This window comes from Platalea leucorodia (assembly GCF_965183815.1).
Source record: "Platalea leucorodia genome assembly, chromosome: 24".
NCBI classification, from domain to species: domain Eukaryota; kingdom Metazoa; phylum Chordata; class Aves; order Pelecaniformes; family Threskiornithidae; genus Platalea; species Platalea leucorodia.
The window spans coordinates 2,028,322-2,043,168 of record NC_138846.1 but is presented as its reverse complement, the minus strand read 5'-3'; the positions used below and the strand labels follow the sequence as shown (position 1 = coordinate 2,043,168).

The window sequence follows — 14,847 nt, the reverse complement described above, 5'->3', positions numbered from 1 at the left end:
TGCGGTGCACCCCCGCTAGTGAGGGCTGGGGTCCGGGTGGCCACTGCGTGTGGACCAGGGCTGCATCCCTGAGCAGCTCCCTGCGTGATTCTGCCCCGTGTCAGCTCATCTGGAGCTCCTGGAGCTTGCCCCAGGCCTGTCCCTGGCCCTGTTTTGGCCTCCGCTTTGTGTCTGAGATTAGCTTCGTGTTTGGCAGGTTAAACAAACCCCCAAACAAGTCAGCTGAATCAGCAGGCAGACCATTTTAATGAAGAAGCACTGGAAAATCTCGTTTTGCTCCTGATCTTAGCCACTCTGAGCCAAAGCACCTGTGCTGCGTCTCTGAAACACTGAGAAACAACAAAAAAAAGAAGCCACAAAGTGAGGACACAGACCTAAAAAGTAAAATTACACCTCCCAGCCACACCTTGTCTCCACAGCTCAGAGCATACCTTGGGTGGGGAGAAACCACCCTTGACACAGGCTGTGGCTAACCTGAGGAGGTGAAATGAAGTTCCACCAGGTTGGGAACCCACCCTGTATTGTTTGTCTTTCATAAAGAGCTGCTTGCTGCAGGCAGGGGATGGTCCCCAGAGCTGGGGCACTGCCCTCAGCACCAGCTCTGTCCCTGTGTCACACAGGCAACCCTGACCAGGCTGTCAGTGCTGGGCTGCATGAAGCAATGGGACAGCAGGATGCTTTTGGGTGCACCAGGGCTGCAAGGGTGGGGATGCTACGGGGCCAAGTGGTGCTCGCTCATTGGAGAAGTGCAGGCATGATGCTGTGGGTTCCCTTTGCCTCATGGCATCAAAAGACGCCCCTACAGAGGAGAGCAAAGCAGGTGAAACTGAAGAAGCCAAGGGGAATGGACTTCTGTTGAGAGTTGATGGAGAATTGCAGCCCCAATGGCCAGGTGGAAGGGGTGAAGGGGACATGGTCATGTCCTGGCCACCTCCCTGCCACCCAGCCAGAGTACATGACACACCAACCTTGCGGAAAAAGCCACAGAGACCCCTTTTAAGGAACTACCCCGGAGCCTTAAGCAATGTACAAGTGTGTCATTGGATGGAAATGGATGAAACAGACATTTCACAACCGGTGGAGTGGCGCAGGCGGATGGCCAGGCTATAAGAGATGCCACGCTTGGGACCGGACCAGCCCTGCTCCAGCCCGAGTGGATCTCGCTACTTTGTCAAGATGAGCAAGGCAAGTCCAATGGTGACTCGGGCATTTAAGGTCTCCATGCTCTTTTCCAGGTGCCAGCTGGGCCATCGGAGGCGCGAGGACCCTCGGGGAGCCTTTCCTCGCTGTGTGAGCTGCCAGCACTTGCTGGCGGAGGATAACAATCTCGGCTCAGGCTCATCCGAGCGCAACCCACAAGGAGAGATGTCTCCTCCTGGAAGAAGCTCCCTACAGCACAGTCCGATCACCGAAGGGGCTCCTGGACATCAGATCTCATACTCTGTATCCCTACAGAGGTTTTTGCAGTGCCACCAGCTATTTTGGGAGCCTTGCTCCAACAGCGCTCGACTTACAGAAGGCACATTTTGGGGGGAAATCAGCTCGCAGCTATTATCTGTAGTTGCACATCCCAGAGCAGAAGCAGGCAAAGGCTGCAATCCCCTTCAGTCTCCTTTGGCTTGTAGATAAGAGCAAACTCAAAACAAATAGCTCAAATTTATCCACCCCAAAATAACGACTGAACAAAGCCAGGCTGCGTCCTCATCTGGTGTGAAGCAGGTGGCTGTACCGGAGCCTCACTGGTTTACATCAGACTTTCCCATCTATTGTGGTTCCTGACATTATTCAGTGTAATCATTTCTCTTCCAGACCTCCCAGATCCAGGAACCGCTCTCCGAGCTGGAGAAGGCCATGGATGTCATCATTGATGTCTTCCACCAGTACTCGAGACGGGAGGGGGACAGAGACACCCTGACCAAGAGGGAGCTGAAGCTCCTGATTGAGAAGCAGCTTGTGAACTACCTGAGGGTGAGTGGAGTTTCTCATGACCCACGTGGGGAGGGAGCCGGGCTGGACCCCATTGCCTGAATACCCCCAGGGACTGGATTCACTCCCTTCCCACTCTACTGTCCTGCCCCAACACCTTCTGCCCAGACCCTCCCTGTCCGACTGCTGCTTTCCAAACATGCTCCACAAAGACAGATAAAGGAAACCCACCCAGGTCTGGGTGAAACCCACAGCCAGATATTTACCTTCATCACTTTATCTGCAAAAAAATCAGGATCATATTGCCCAAGAGCTCCTCTGCCATCTAGGAGCAATGATGTCAGAAATATCAGCCAAAAAGCCCGTTTTTTTGTAACTCACTCTGCTAAAGTGCTGCCTTCATCAGTCTCCACGTTGCGTGGTGTCCTTGCAGCGATGCTAGCCTGTTGCTCTGATTGCTTCATCGCCACGGGTGAATTATTGCTGTACCCAAAGCAATGGGTGATGATGGCACAAGGATGGAGCCACACACAGCACCGGAATATTGGGGACCCAGCACCTGTGAGGGTCCCAGCAAGGCCGGGGGGGGAGGTTTGAGCTGTGGATGACAGTACTTTGCCCTCAGCCTGTCCCTTCCTTTGCAGCACGTGAAAAACAAGGCCACCATTGACGAAATCATGAAGGACCTCGATATCAACAAGGATGCGCAGATCAGCTTCTGCGAGGTGATGCTGCTGGTCACCCGTGTGACCATTGCCACCCACGAACACCTCCATGACGTTGAGGACCAGCAGCAGCAGCAGCAACAGCAGCAACAGCAGCACAAACACCACCACTGAGGCAGGCTGTGGTCCCTGGCCGAAGGCACCCGCGCAGGGCTTGCAGCCCCTGGCTTTCTCCCCTCCATCCCTCTCTGCCCACCTCCCTCCTTTCCTTCCTTCAAGTTTGATGGTTTTGCTGCCAAATAAAGATTTGCCCTGAGACTGTCAAAGCTCTCGTGTGTGTCTGCGTGGGTTTTCCTCCAGGCAAGTCCTGTACCTTGCTCTCTCCCAGCATGGCTTTAAACCAGGCAAATCCATCTTGGAGACAAGGCTGCAGGTTCTCAGGGGCGAGGTGGACGCCTGGGGAGAGCAGGGTTCATTGCAGCGGGTACTCACAATACTCCTTACATTATAATTTGACAGATCTTTGCATTTCCAACTAGAAAAAAGTCTGCTTTGGCCTGAAAACATTCTGCCTGTCTCCTAGGACTGAGATGTGGTGGTAAGCAAGAGCTGGAAGGAAGGAAGAGGATGGATGAGCACCCTTTTCTGGAGGATCACCCTTTTTAGGGTACTTTTGCTCTGCAGGGCCCTGTCATGGGGCTGGAAGGGAACTGGGGGGTGGTTGCATTCAGTTTTAGTGCTACAGCCAGCAGCAAGGTCCGACTGCTGGGTTTTGTGTGGACAAGAACAACCCCAGCTCCTCACTGAGAGCATCCCAAGTTTGCACCGAGTACGTGTCCCTTATTAATAGCTGCTTTCCAGAGTGGGTTGCTGGAAATGCCTACCATGTTGCTGAGCAGCCTCCCGCTGTGCATGCTTAGAGCCCAGCTACTGATTTGCAAATGCCTTTTACAGGGGAAAAAGGAACAGTTGTGATTTCCTAAGGGTGAGTCAAAGCCCTGCAATCGCCCGGCTCTGGGAAGGAACCTGCCACAAGCTTCCCCAAACCAGCAGCACTGAAGCAAGCCCCCTGGTTAGCACAAGACTGCCACAAGTTTGCTTCACCACTGCTGGCCACGTTGCTTCAGCTTCCTTCGGAGTCAATTTTGACATCTGAAGCATCAAACACCTTCTTACAAGGTAAAATCTGCCGCAGGGACCAGCGTCCACTCAGCTCTGCCTGAGCCTGCACAGGGTGGTGGGTTCCCTCTGGAGTCGGATCCTGCACCCAACACTCAATCCTGCACCCCAACACGAGTCATGCACCCAGTCCTACAGTACCTGAGGGTCTCTGGAGCCAGTAAGAGCTCCACAGCCAGGGGAGAGTGGAGCTGGTTCATTGCCACCACCCTGCCAGGGCAGAAGCACATCTCCTCCAAGAACCGAGCTGTCCTCAGGGCTGACCCATAAGGGGATGCCCAGCTTTTGGGACAAGGGTGGGTCAGGTCCCATATGCAGCAGATCAGCTTTTCAGGAGCTCAGCACCCTGCCAGTGGGTGGTCAGCCCTTCTCTTCTCTGCAGCAGAGGGGACTCCCTGTGCAAGGGCCAAGCACACAAATCTGGGTGCTGGGGGCACCCACAAGCCATCCTGGGACCTTCCCCCAGGATCCAGGCAGGAACCAGCCTCGAAGCTCGCGGTGCTGATGCAACAGGATATTTGCCAACACAGTGGGACTTTACGCTCCCCTGAAACCTGGGCTGTGGGACTCCTGTTGCGTCACCCGACGGGGCTGTTGGACCATCACACCAGAGGTGGCAAAGAACGAGCCACCACACACCCTGGGCACAGCAGGACCAGGACACCGACGCAGGGCAGAGAGCAAGCAGAGGCAATTGCCGGGTCCTCCCTTAATAGCAGAGTGATCCCCAAATCCATACACATCCTTTCACCCCAACAGAGCTCACAGCTCCCAGAGACACCAAAGCAATGCAAGGAAGGTGTTGGATACACCCCAACCCTGCTGTATCCCACACTGCAGAGGGATGCTCAGTCAGGCTGATGGGCAAGGTGCTCCGCTGCCCATGGCCACGCTGCCTGTTTGGGGATGGGGGTGGCACCTGGGTTCCTCCAGCCTTGCTGTCCCAAGAGCAGCTCTCCAGTAGCACAAAGCAGGAGGTGTGCAGCCCCCAGCCCCACCTGCCTTCACCCCCGGCTTGTAAGGCAGGATTCGACCTTCGCAAGCTGAAGACCAGGCAGCCTGCGACAGATTCCTGCTGCCACCTGGTGGCATGTGCCACCGAGTCTGCTGGGGCGGCCACCAGCCCCGGGGCAGCCTGGGGAACCCCACAGTCCTGCCCTGCTCCCCAGGGTTGCACCCTGGCCCATCGGTCACAGCCAGAGCCCTGTCCTGTGACCCCCTATTCATCACGTCCCCTATTCCCACACCACCAGTGTTGTTTGCGATAAGTAGGATTATTCTGATTTGTGCACCAGAAACAAAAACTTAATTTTGGGGTTAAGATGGCAGCATCAGCACATGCACCAATTTGCAAACACCCAAAACTCCTCTCTCGTAGCCCCCCTGCTCAAGCCACCACACAGTTTTGCTCCTTTCTTTCTCAACACTACCGCATCAGCTCTTCTTACCTGTGTCCTGTGGAGAGCAGGAGAAGGGAGAAGCACCACAGTTCCTCCAGGATACAGCTCAAAGGAGCAGGCAAATGGTGGATGCAGATAAATGCTGAATCCTCCTCTCTTTTCCCTGCTTGGGGGAGGGGGTTGTATCCCAGATCCTTCTCCCTGAGCTTTGCCCCAGTGCTATCAGCTTGCATTCAGACCCTGCCAAGGGTCCCAGCCTGGCCCCTGCCTAAGGACTGTGTCTCCCCTAATTGCCACCCTACCTTGTCCCATCAACGCAGCCTTGGGGTGGCCCTGCCAGCTCCTCACACTGCTGACCCCCTCCCAAAGCTCCCAGGCTGGAGAAAAGGGGCTGAAACCTCCAGGGCTGGGTTTTATGAACAATTCTGCAACGAGGGGATGTGATCCAGCTGGGGCCGAGCTGTGCCTCCCAGCTGGGACCGAGCCCAATCCCAGCATCTTCATCCTGCCTGGTTCCCCTGCCCACCACAGACCCCCGCTACCCACTGTTGACCTCCTCCACCTGCTGCAGACCCCCTTCACCCCCCCCAGACCCCTCCACGCGGGGTCAGCAGCCCAGTGGCTGACACAGGAAGGGTTGCACAACGCCCAGCGCTGTGGCAACTGGGGACTTTGATGCACCGTGCGCGTCGCATTCGTTAGCAGTCTAGACATGCCGATAGGGATGAGCCACAGTGGGGTAAAACTGGTCGGTCCTGGGGTGCCGGTGAGGCCTGTGGCCAGGAGCCGACCCGCTGTCGTGGGCAAACCCGCGCCCAGAGCCCAGCAAAGCCAGCCTGACGCTGCTGTGGATGGCGACGTGCTGCCGCGGGATGGCACCGTGGTGGCAGCAGTCTCGGAGGGAGTAGCTGGCGGAAGGGACTGGCTCAGAGTGATTCAGAGCAATTTTCCTCCTAATTCCCCTCATTCCCTGGGTGGATGTGTGCTAATCGGGGCGGCAGTGGTAGAAGGAGGAGTATGGTGGTTGTAGGTGCCATTGCCATGTGTTGCCCTCCCATCCTCCTCCGCAAGCACTTCCTGCCTGGCGCGGTGGCTTCCGTACCACCATGCCTGGCCACTCCCCAGCATCCACGGTCCTGGGGTCCTTCCTGTGCCTGGATATGCACCATCCCCATGGCAGAGTGATGCTCTTCCAAGACAGTTTGTACAGAGATAGGGGCCCGCCAACATAAAGCCTTAAACCCTGAGCACTTGGCCATTGGGATGGCTCCAGCCCATGAGAAAACACCCCTTTGCCTGCGTCTCCATCAAGGGCAAGCAGCAGGCGCTCCAGCTCATGGGAGAGACATCATGGGGATGTTGGTCTCTCTGTGGGGTTTGTGCTAAGCAACCCGGTAAGGCTGTACCCCAAAAGGCTGCGGGGTAAATTGTGCTGCTGTCCATGCCCAGTTGCCTGGCCATACCAAATACAGCCCTGAAGAGAGTCGCCCATGGCTGGGGCTCTCCTGAAAGCTCCAGCTCCCAGGGACCGTAAGCTGCGAGAGCAGTCCCTGGGCTGATCTGGCTTCCACTGAAAGCACCCGTGTGCCAGGCAGCCCTTGCTGTAGAGGGCCTGCAGTGACTTGCTGCCTGTCGCCTCACTGCGCCAGGGTAAAATTTAGCTCCAGACCACGGTCTGCATCTCATTTACAACCCACTTAATTGCAGAGATGTCTTGTGCCGCACTGGCAGTGTCAGCAGCTGTGCGTGGGTGGCACAGGTTGGCTCCAGCAACCCCTCCTCTCCCAAACACGTTGTTACGAACCCGGCCCTGCAAACGCCGCCTGGGAAGATTGATGCAGAGCATGATCTCATCTGGCTTTGTACCGTATCTGGCAATCTTGGGACGGTGCCTGAGCCCTTAATGAAAGCTGGCACACCCTTCATAGCAGGGAGGGTTTGTTACACCCCCTTTCCAGGTGAGCAAACCTGGGGTCATTGACTTCTCTGAGACCACACAGAGAATCGGCTGAGCGCCAGGCGTCCTGCCCTGGCTGCCTCGCTGCAGCATCCCCGCAGCCCCTGTGCCTCGTTCTTTCCCTGGGAGCCCTGGGGCAGCCTGGCCCCATGCACGGCTCGGTTTGCTCCATCGGGGCTAAACGCAGCCTGGCCCCGTGCACGGCTCGGTTTGCTCCATCGGGCTTGAAATGCAGCCTGGCACCCAGGCCACGCTGCTGGGATGGGTGGTGGCTGTCCCTGTTCCATCGAGGTGTGTAGTAAGTGACTTTCCCACGGGAGGGAGCTCATAACCCCGCTGGCCACGGCCGCCCGGGGCTGGATCACCCAGCGTCCCTACGCTGCTGTCACTCTTGGGAGCAGGCTACCCTTTTCGAAAAGCAGCTCAGTGCTCTTCCTGCTTTCTCGCAGAAGAAACCACAGCTCTGCTGCCATTGTCCAAGCTGAGCAAATGTGAATGCAGTCTGGGCCCAGTAGCAGCCCATACGAGACGTGGGACAGCCTCAAAATTAAGATTAAAACCATCTTTTCTGTAGGAAGTTAGTTTGTCTATGACATTTTCTAAGCTTTGGCATTGCAAAGCCCCATGAACTCACAAATTGCCTTGGCTGTAAAGGAAAAAAATCCTTTTTGGAGAAGCTAAATGCAAACTTCCGTGTATGAAGAGAACTTCTGGTTAGCTTTTTTTTTTGATCGAAGGTATCTCCAGTGCAAATCCCTGCGCAAACCCCTGCGCTCCCTGCTCGGGTCCCTGAGCAACGCCGGCGGAGAGCAGAGCTGCACGCTGACCTACATACGTCTTTCCCAGGTGTGCTGGTAAACATCCTTCCCGGGGAAGGATAATGAGGGAGGCTCCCTGGGAAGTGCAGCAATGCGGAGAGGCAGCCAGAGAACAGGACTGACCGGAAGAAATCCTCATCCTCCACCCACTCCCCGGCAGCCTGCAAGGAGCTTGCACAGAGCTGCTCCCACCAGTCCGATCTGCGCCAGTCGGCTGGTTGATGCAGGTGAGCCGGGTGAGTCTCTGCTCTTTCTTTTTGTACTTGAAATGAGCTTTTATGTTTTCAGGGTCATTTTGCAACCGGTCCGTCCCAGCAGGGCTCGGGGCAGCAGGGACTAAAGACACAAGCACAGGATTAGCTGCCCGGACTCCCTCCGCCCAGCCCCGAGCGTGGCGGGTGTGTAGACACGGCACTTTCCTTAGCTGCAAGAGCTGATTCATTCAACCCGACAACTGCCTGAGATGGCTACAGGGAGATTCGTCCTTTTAATTTAAGCAGGGAGTGGGAAAGTGGAGAAATGAAGTGAATTAAGGTGAAAGTCCCGAGAGCAGCCAGGGCAGTGGGCAGCTCAGCTTTCAGCATCCAGCAAAGGGAGGTTTCTTTTCACCTCTAGCAAAGAGATTTAGAAAGACTGAAACTGAACTGAATATGTTTTGAGTTATTGGAAGGGAACGTGGGGGTTTTCCTGTGGGCAGAGCTGCCCCTGCCACCTTGCTGTGTCCTCAACTTTTGCTCCCCTCCAGGACTGGAGACATGTCTAAGCTCATTAAAGCCATCACTGACATGATGGAGAGTTACCAGGGCAATGCCAGGAAGGGGAAGAAATCCGAACCGTTCAGTAGAAGTGAGTTCAAGAAGCTGATCCAGCAGGAGTTTGCTCCTGTCAAGGTAACTGTATGGGCTCGAGGGTGCAAAGATGGATGGGAAAGGTGCTGGGGTGACATTTAGGGGTGACCAGAGGTGATGAGGGGTCCTGCAACACCCACCCCACATCCAGGGTTGGAATCACATCTCTCCAATCTTTGATTTTCCTGGGGTTGAGCATTGCGGGCAATTTCCTTGGGTTTGTATTGCAAGGCAGCAAAGCTCCTGTGTGCCCCTCCTGGTCCCGCTGTCCCCATTTTCCTGCAGGGAAGGGGAGGTCGAGGGTGAGGAAGGGGTGCCTGGTCCCGCTGTGCCTCCATTTCCTCCCTGGGAAAATCCAGGTGTAATACCACGCTATGAAACCTTAGTGTTGGACTCTCTGCAGCCTCCGCTGCCTGCTGCGACTATCCTTTTTGTTGCATTGCCCTTGCGATAAGGGGACCCAGCCCTCACTTCATCACCTTGCGCCTTTGGGAAGGTCTGATGGGCTCCTGTCCTCGCAGAGGTCACCCACCAGCAAGTACAGATACATCACCAGCCTGCCGGATTCGGACACGGAGCCCATGAACAAGGAGAGGGGCTCTGCCAAAACCTGTGTGTACTGAAGGGCGGCTGCCACTGCTCCTGGGGCACAGAGGCAAGGAGGTAAGGAAGAGCTGAAGGAGCGCAGCAAGCAGGTGAAGCTCCCAGACAGCATTTGCATTGCCTCATTAGGTGGGGACAGATCCTTCCTTGGGACCGGTGTCACCCCAAGGTGGTGCATGGCTCCCCAGGTCTGCTTTACCCCTTGCAGTTGTCCCAGCAAGCCTGATCCATTGGGGAGGATGGGATGGAGCCAGGAGCTGAGCTCCAGCTCCACAGGGACCCAGAGAGTATTTAATCAGCTCTAATATCTCCAATAAAAATTGCACAAGCTTGTTGGGCACAAGCTTAGTGTGAAGCAGAGGTATTTCAGGGTGGGTGGTGGAGAAACGGGGGCTGGCAGGGAGGGATGCCAGCCTCAGCAGGGCTTTGGGGTGGTCACAGGTGAATTCCCCCATGGAATTTTCTTCCCTCTCCTGCAGGATTCCTGAATTGCCCCGTGGGCAAAGGACCGAAGCACCAGCAATGTGTGGGCATGGTATGATCACACCCCCTGCCCTTTCGGGCTCTCTCTGCTCCTCTGGTGCAGGCAACACCTGCCCTTGCGCCGGTGGTGGCAGGGGAGATGTGAAGACCATGCCCCGCTCCACGTATTACCTCCATGAGGCAAAAATAACCTCGGGTCTCTTGTTTTGTCCCGATGCTCCGTGGGTGTCTCTTTGGGGTGCTTTGCAAATGCAGCTTGAAGGCTGGGGGGGTGGGTGGGGGCAGACTTGCTGTTTTCTTCTCAAAACCACGACGGCAGAGAAATGCTGACATATCAACCCATTCCTCCGTGAGCTCCTTTTGTTTTTAATGGGTAGAAAGTGAAAAATCACTAGTCAATAGGGCTGGAATGAGCCATACAATTAGTTGACTCAGGCTGTACAGTAATAATGAATAAAGAGTGGCAATTCTTCAGGGAAAATGAAAGGTCTGTGGCTGGGAGTTCATCTCCAGCTCATCTGAAGTCAACAGCAAAATTCCCACGGGTTTGGGGGGGACCAAAAATGCACCTCAACCCTTATGTGGATGTTTCAGTCTAATAAATGCAACTGGGGCAGCATGCTGGCTTTCTTTTCCATTAACAAAAGGGAAGCCCAGCCCTCATTTTTTTTTTATTTTATAGAAAGCTTTTACCTATGTCTTTACATAATTAACCTGCACAGAGTTGTGCAAAGAAATACTGCCAACAGTGAGTGGCCAGAGGATGAGGAAACAGGACTGCTTTCCTTGGCCATGCTTGGTTAAAGCATTGCTCATGATATATAAACCAATAAAACAAGGCTGTTTTAATAGCAAGGAGGGGATGGTAGAAACCCTGAGTTTCACTGGAAAAAAATATTGCAGATAGTTATCAGGTTTGTAATATTTATATCCCCATCTGCAAGTTTTTGGAAAGTCAGGGGAAGACATGTAGTTTCTGACAAGGATTCACTTTATGATCACTTTACTACATGGATGGATGTTTTCTGTAGTATTTTATTCCTCTCAAGCTAATGAGTGCAGGATCCAGTCCTTCAGCTGTTACCTGTCTGAATGGGTTAATACATCAGCCATCTTAACTGTGATGTTTCTGCATTGTAAATATCCAAAAGGAATTTTTTGGGGGCTTACTTTTCTCCTTCTTACATAAATGGTTGTAATGTCATAAAAAAAGCAATAAAAACTCTACACCACAATGCCTGCTTGATTTTTGTGAGCCACCCGGTGATCACCAGGAGCCTCTCCGGGTAGGAGGTTGCTCGAAGCTGTGGAAAAAAAGCTGTCGTGGTGGGGAAACCCCAAGGGGATGGGGCAAGGATGCAAAGCCCTGGAGGTCTGGGGGCACCAGGGGCACCCAGGACCAGTGCTGCACCCTGGGTGTAGGGCCCAGGCAGGACACACTGTGGGATGGGGAGATGTTTTTATGTTTTCCCCATCACCTGGGACCTGTTTGTCCCAGCTGGTGGCAGAGAGCAGAGCTGGAGAGCGCTCAGGGATGATCCACACTGACTGTGGCCGGTTACCAGAGCATCATGAAGGTTCAGAAAGAAACCAGCTCTGCACAAACGGCATGAGCACGTTTGCTAACCCAGCTGCACCCCTATAGCGTGCATGGAAAATAAGGACAAGGAGTTCAAGGAAATGCCAACACAAGAGAGAGTCTCAGGAACTTAATGCTTTATTGGCTCATGGATGCCTCATGGGGCCAACGCACAGCCTGGTGCAGCAGGTGGAGGCAGCAGGGAAGCACAAGTGATGCCCCTTCCGCAGGGAGCGATGGTCCTGGAGGCAGAGGAGAGGGTCTGCAGCCAGGCAGCCCCAGGGCTTGCAAAGCTTTGGGGAGGCCAGAGGGATCTGGTCGATGCGTGGCCTTTGCTGCCGGAGCCAGGGCGTGTGGGACACCCCATCACTTCATCTTCTGCGAGGGCAGCTGGTGGACCTGCTGCTGCTGCTGCTGCTGCTGGTACTGGACCTGTGGCTTCCCATGGCAGCCGGAGCCACCGCTGCTGTGGCAGCCACCACCGCCGGAGCTGTGACAGCCACCACCGCCGGAGCTGTGGCAGCCACCGCCGCTGCCACCGCTGCTATGACAGCCTCCACCACCGCTGCTGTGACAGCCGCCACCACCGCTGCTGTGACAGCCGCCGCCACTCCCGTGGCAGCCACTGCTCTGGCGGGTGTAGCGCTCCTGCCTGTGGCACTGGTCCTTGTCTTGGCGGGAGCACATTGTTGTGTGTCGGGGTCACCTGCGGGGAGAGAGGAGCTGTCAGGAGCTGCTGCTTGTCCCACCGCCCCGACTGCCCCAGCGCCCCGATCCTGGGGCCCCTGTGCCTGCCCTGTTTGCAATCCCACCCCCAGCACTGCAGTGCAGGATCCTTGGAGACCCCCCAGCTCTGCAGCAGTGCCCTGCTTCCACCGACGGAGGATTTCAACAGCTGGGTGTAGCAGCACGGCATGGCCCAGCCATGAGACAGGTCCTCGCCTCCCTCCATGCGTCCCAGCACCCTGCGAGCTTCCCCGCACCCCAGCAGCAGGGTTTGCATTAAACCCATGCTCTGCATCCCTTGTCGGGAAACAAGTCCCCAAAGAAGGAAAATCCATTCATGCTGCCAGACTTACCCGAGCTTGAGAGGAAAGCAAGAGGATGGAATGAAGATCCCTGGGACAGGAGCAGTTTTATAGAGATCTAGATCCCTTTCGCCGGAAATGAGACAGCTCTCTGTCATATCGATCCATTAATTTAATACCCAATCCCCATCAGACCGCCCTCTGTTTACATCGCTCACCTGACTCATTCGTGATGGGTATCATTCCTTTTTTATCTGTTTCCTGTGCCACATAAGTATCTAATTGCCAGCCTCACCTGCCCTTAATAGAAAAACCCGTGGGTGCCTGGGTTTCCAAAGGCTCGTCTGTTTGGGGTTTGTTTTGTTAAATTAAATCCAGGCATAATTATAACCCCATCCCATGAGGCTCGGCTCTCAGAGTCTAATCCCTGCTATTGAGCTGGTGCCAGATAAAGCCAAAAATAATCCAGGTAAAAAGGAGTGGAAAGTTGCCCTCTCTTCTCCCTTAGATGCTCAGTCCAAAAGAGCTGCCACGACCATGGGGATAGCCAGTGGGGCGAGGACAAAATCCTCCTGGGCTTCCTCTAGAGAAGGGTCTCAGGTCTTCAGCAGGGGTTTTCTAGTTCCCCTCTGTGACCTAAAGAGTGTGAATTCCCCCCAAAAGGCACCTGAGCAGCCAGAAGACGGTCTTGGGCACTGATGAAAGCCTTGTAAGCCCTGCTTGCATATGTCTGAGGAAGGCCCCTGAGCGCTTGATTGACAAAGACTAGCTATTTCCATCCTCTTAATGACAAAGATTGGGAAATGAAGACGGAGGAATTAAAAGAAAGACCCATCTAGTGCTGCCTGCTTCATTGGCCCGTCTTCTGGAGCAAAGCTGGAGCTCTGGAGATGGCCCTTCCGCACAGCCCTCTCCTGGTTGAAAAGCTGCCCAGGACTTTCATCACCCCACAAAGTACCTCTAAAGGCTCCTTATTTATGGATAAAGGCAAGAAAAAGTCTGACACATAGAAGATAACGGCAGGAGCTACGCAAACAGACACGAAGATCCACCTTGTTGTCAAAGAGAAATGCTTTGGCAGCTCTCTGAGAGAGGAGGGGATAGCACCAGGGCTTGGACTGTTTGAGCTGAAAGTCAATGTCTTTCCCAAGACACACGTCAAATAGTGCTATTTCGTTATGCTCAGCATCGCTAGTGGCACTGAAAATTAGCTCCTTCCTACTTCTCCTGGAAGCCGTTGGCTTCTGTATGACTTCAGACAAACACCCATTGGCAGGAGGTTGAGCTGGCCCCGGGGTCCCTGCGTCCAGCACAGGGCCCAGCTTGAGCAGAGGGGGATGTGGTGACAACGGGATGAAACCTCCCCCGGGGCTGCAGGTGTTCCCAGGGCGTGAGCAACTCACGCTGCTCACATATGAAATTTTGGATACTTGAAGTGTTCATCACGAGCCTCCCACCTGGTGGCGATGGCTATCTGTCTTATCCGAGGGGTCAGCGACTGGGAAGATTGCAAAGCTCTCCTTCAGCCTTGCAGACCCGTGGCTCACCCAGCACGAAATGCAGTCGGCATTTACCGTGCTGATTGCCACTGATGTCATAAAATTTCATATAGAAACCGGTGGCTGCAACTGTAATTAGCAGAGGAACTGGGCAGACACCCACTTAGAGCTGTGTGTGCTTCAGGCAAAATCCATGCGGCTGTTGGAGCAAGTGCACACATGCACAGAAGGGGCTGGTTCCTCTGCGGGCGGAGCGCAGCCTCCGTGGGGCTTCTTGCATCCCTCCTACCACCCCGAATAATAACCAGGGACTAAAGTCTCAAGGACAAATGCATTTCTGTGCATGACTCTTGTGCAATCTGTTTTTGTCTTTTCTAGAGGATATCAGAAGTTGTGTCTTGCGCAGGTCAGGGGTGATGTTCTGCACAGGAGAGTTTAATGCCGATTTACTTTTCAGGTGATGATCTCATTCATTCAATGAGAAAGGACATATGAGTATTTTCGTGTAACCAACCACGTACCAAGTTTCATAACGGCTCGTGTTTTTCTTGCAGTCCCCAGCCTCTCAGACATGAAAGTTCAGCTTTCAGTTAAAAGCAGAAACCACATCAAAACGGAAGCAGAGAAGCCTCTGTCCTTTTTTATTGTGGTTACAGGAAAAAAAAAATCTTTAAACAGTCAAAAACCTAAGAGGCAAAGGAAAGGAACCTCAAAACCTATGACTAGTAATCACTTCTAGGGTTTTCTTGGCGTGACTGGGGTTGGCAGCAGGGCATGGCTGCACCGCCCGGCTCCCCTCACCCAGCCTTTGCGCAGGGCTGTAACACATCTGGGCCAGGCTGCTCCTGGCTCCCAGCTGCAA

The 14,847-nt window shown here is 54.4% G+C and overlaps 3 protein-coding genes across 3 annotated transcripts; 2 read left to right on the top strand and 1 right to left on the bottom strand.

Moving 5' to 3' along the window:
- Positions 1 to 1,076: 1,076 nt before the first annotated feature.
- On the top strand, positions 1,077 to 2,917 carry LOC309600449 (protein MRP-126-like). The gene is made up of 3 exons (XM_082332791.1): positions 1,077 to 1,185; positions 1,810 to 1,968; positions 2,571 to 2,917. Exons 1-3 carry the CDS (start codon positions 1,114 to 1,116, stop codon positions 2,763 to 2,765), a joined length of 426 nt encoding a protein of 141 aa, XP_082188917.1. The 5' UTR covers positions 1,077 to 1,113; the 3' UTR covers positions 2,766 to 2,917.
- Positions 2,918 to 8,700: 5,783 nt separating this feature from the next.
- LOC309600642 (uncharacterized protein) lies at positions 8,701 to 9,416 on the top strand (the record flags this gene model as incomplete). The annotated part of the gene is made up of 2 exons (XM_082333094.1): positions 8,701 to 8,835; positions 9,315 to 9,416. 2 exons carry the CDS (start codon positions 8,701 to 8,703, stop codon positions 9,414 to 9,416), a joined length of 237 nt encoding a protein of 78 aa, XP_082189220.1.
- Positions 9,417 to 11,824: 2,408 nt separating this feature from the next.
- On the bottom strand, positions 11,825 to 12,145 carry LOC309600767 (uncharacterized protein; the record flags this gene model as incomplete). Its single annotated transcript, XM_082333351.1, has 1 exon — positions 11,825 to 12,145. One exon carries the CDS (start codon positions 12,143 to 12,145, stop codon positions 11,825 to 11,827), a length of 321 nt encoding a protein of 106 aa, XP_082189477.1.
- Between the last annotated feature and the right edge of the window lie 2,702 nt (positions 12,146 to 14,847).

Bases quoted from the DNA above. Each gene is read 5' to 3' on its own strand.
- LOC309600449 (XM_082332791.1), top strand. From the start codon at position 1,114: ATGCCACGCTTGGGACCGGACCAGCCCTGCTCCAGCCCGAGTGGATCT. The intron at 1,186-1,809 runs GCAAGTCCAATG...TTTCTCTTCCAG, and splicing joins ACTTTGTCAAGATGAGCAAG to ACCTCCCAGATCCAGGAACC. The intron at 1,969-2,570 runs GTGAGTGGAGTT...CTTCCTTTGCAG, and splicing joins AGCTTGTGAACTACCTGAGG to CACGTGAAAAACAAGGCCAC.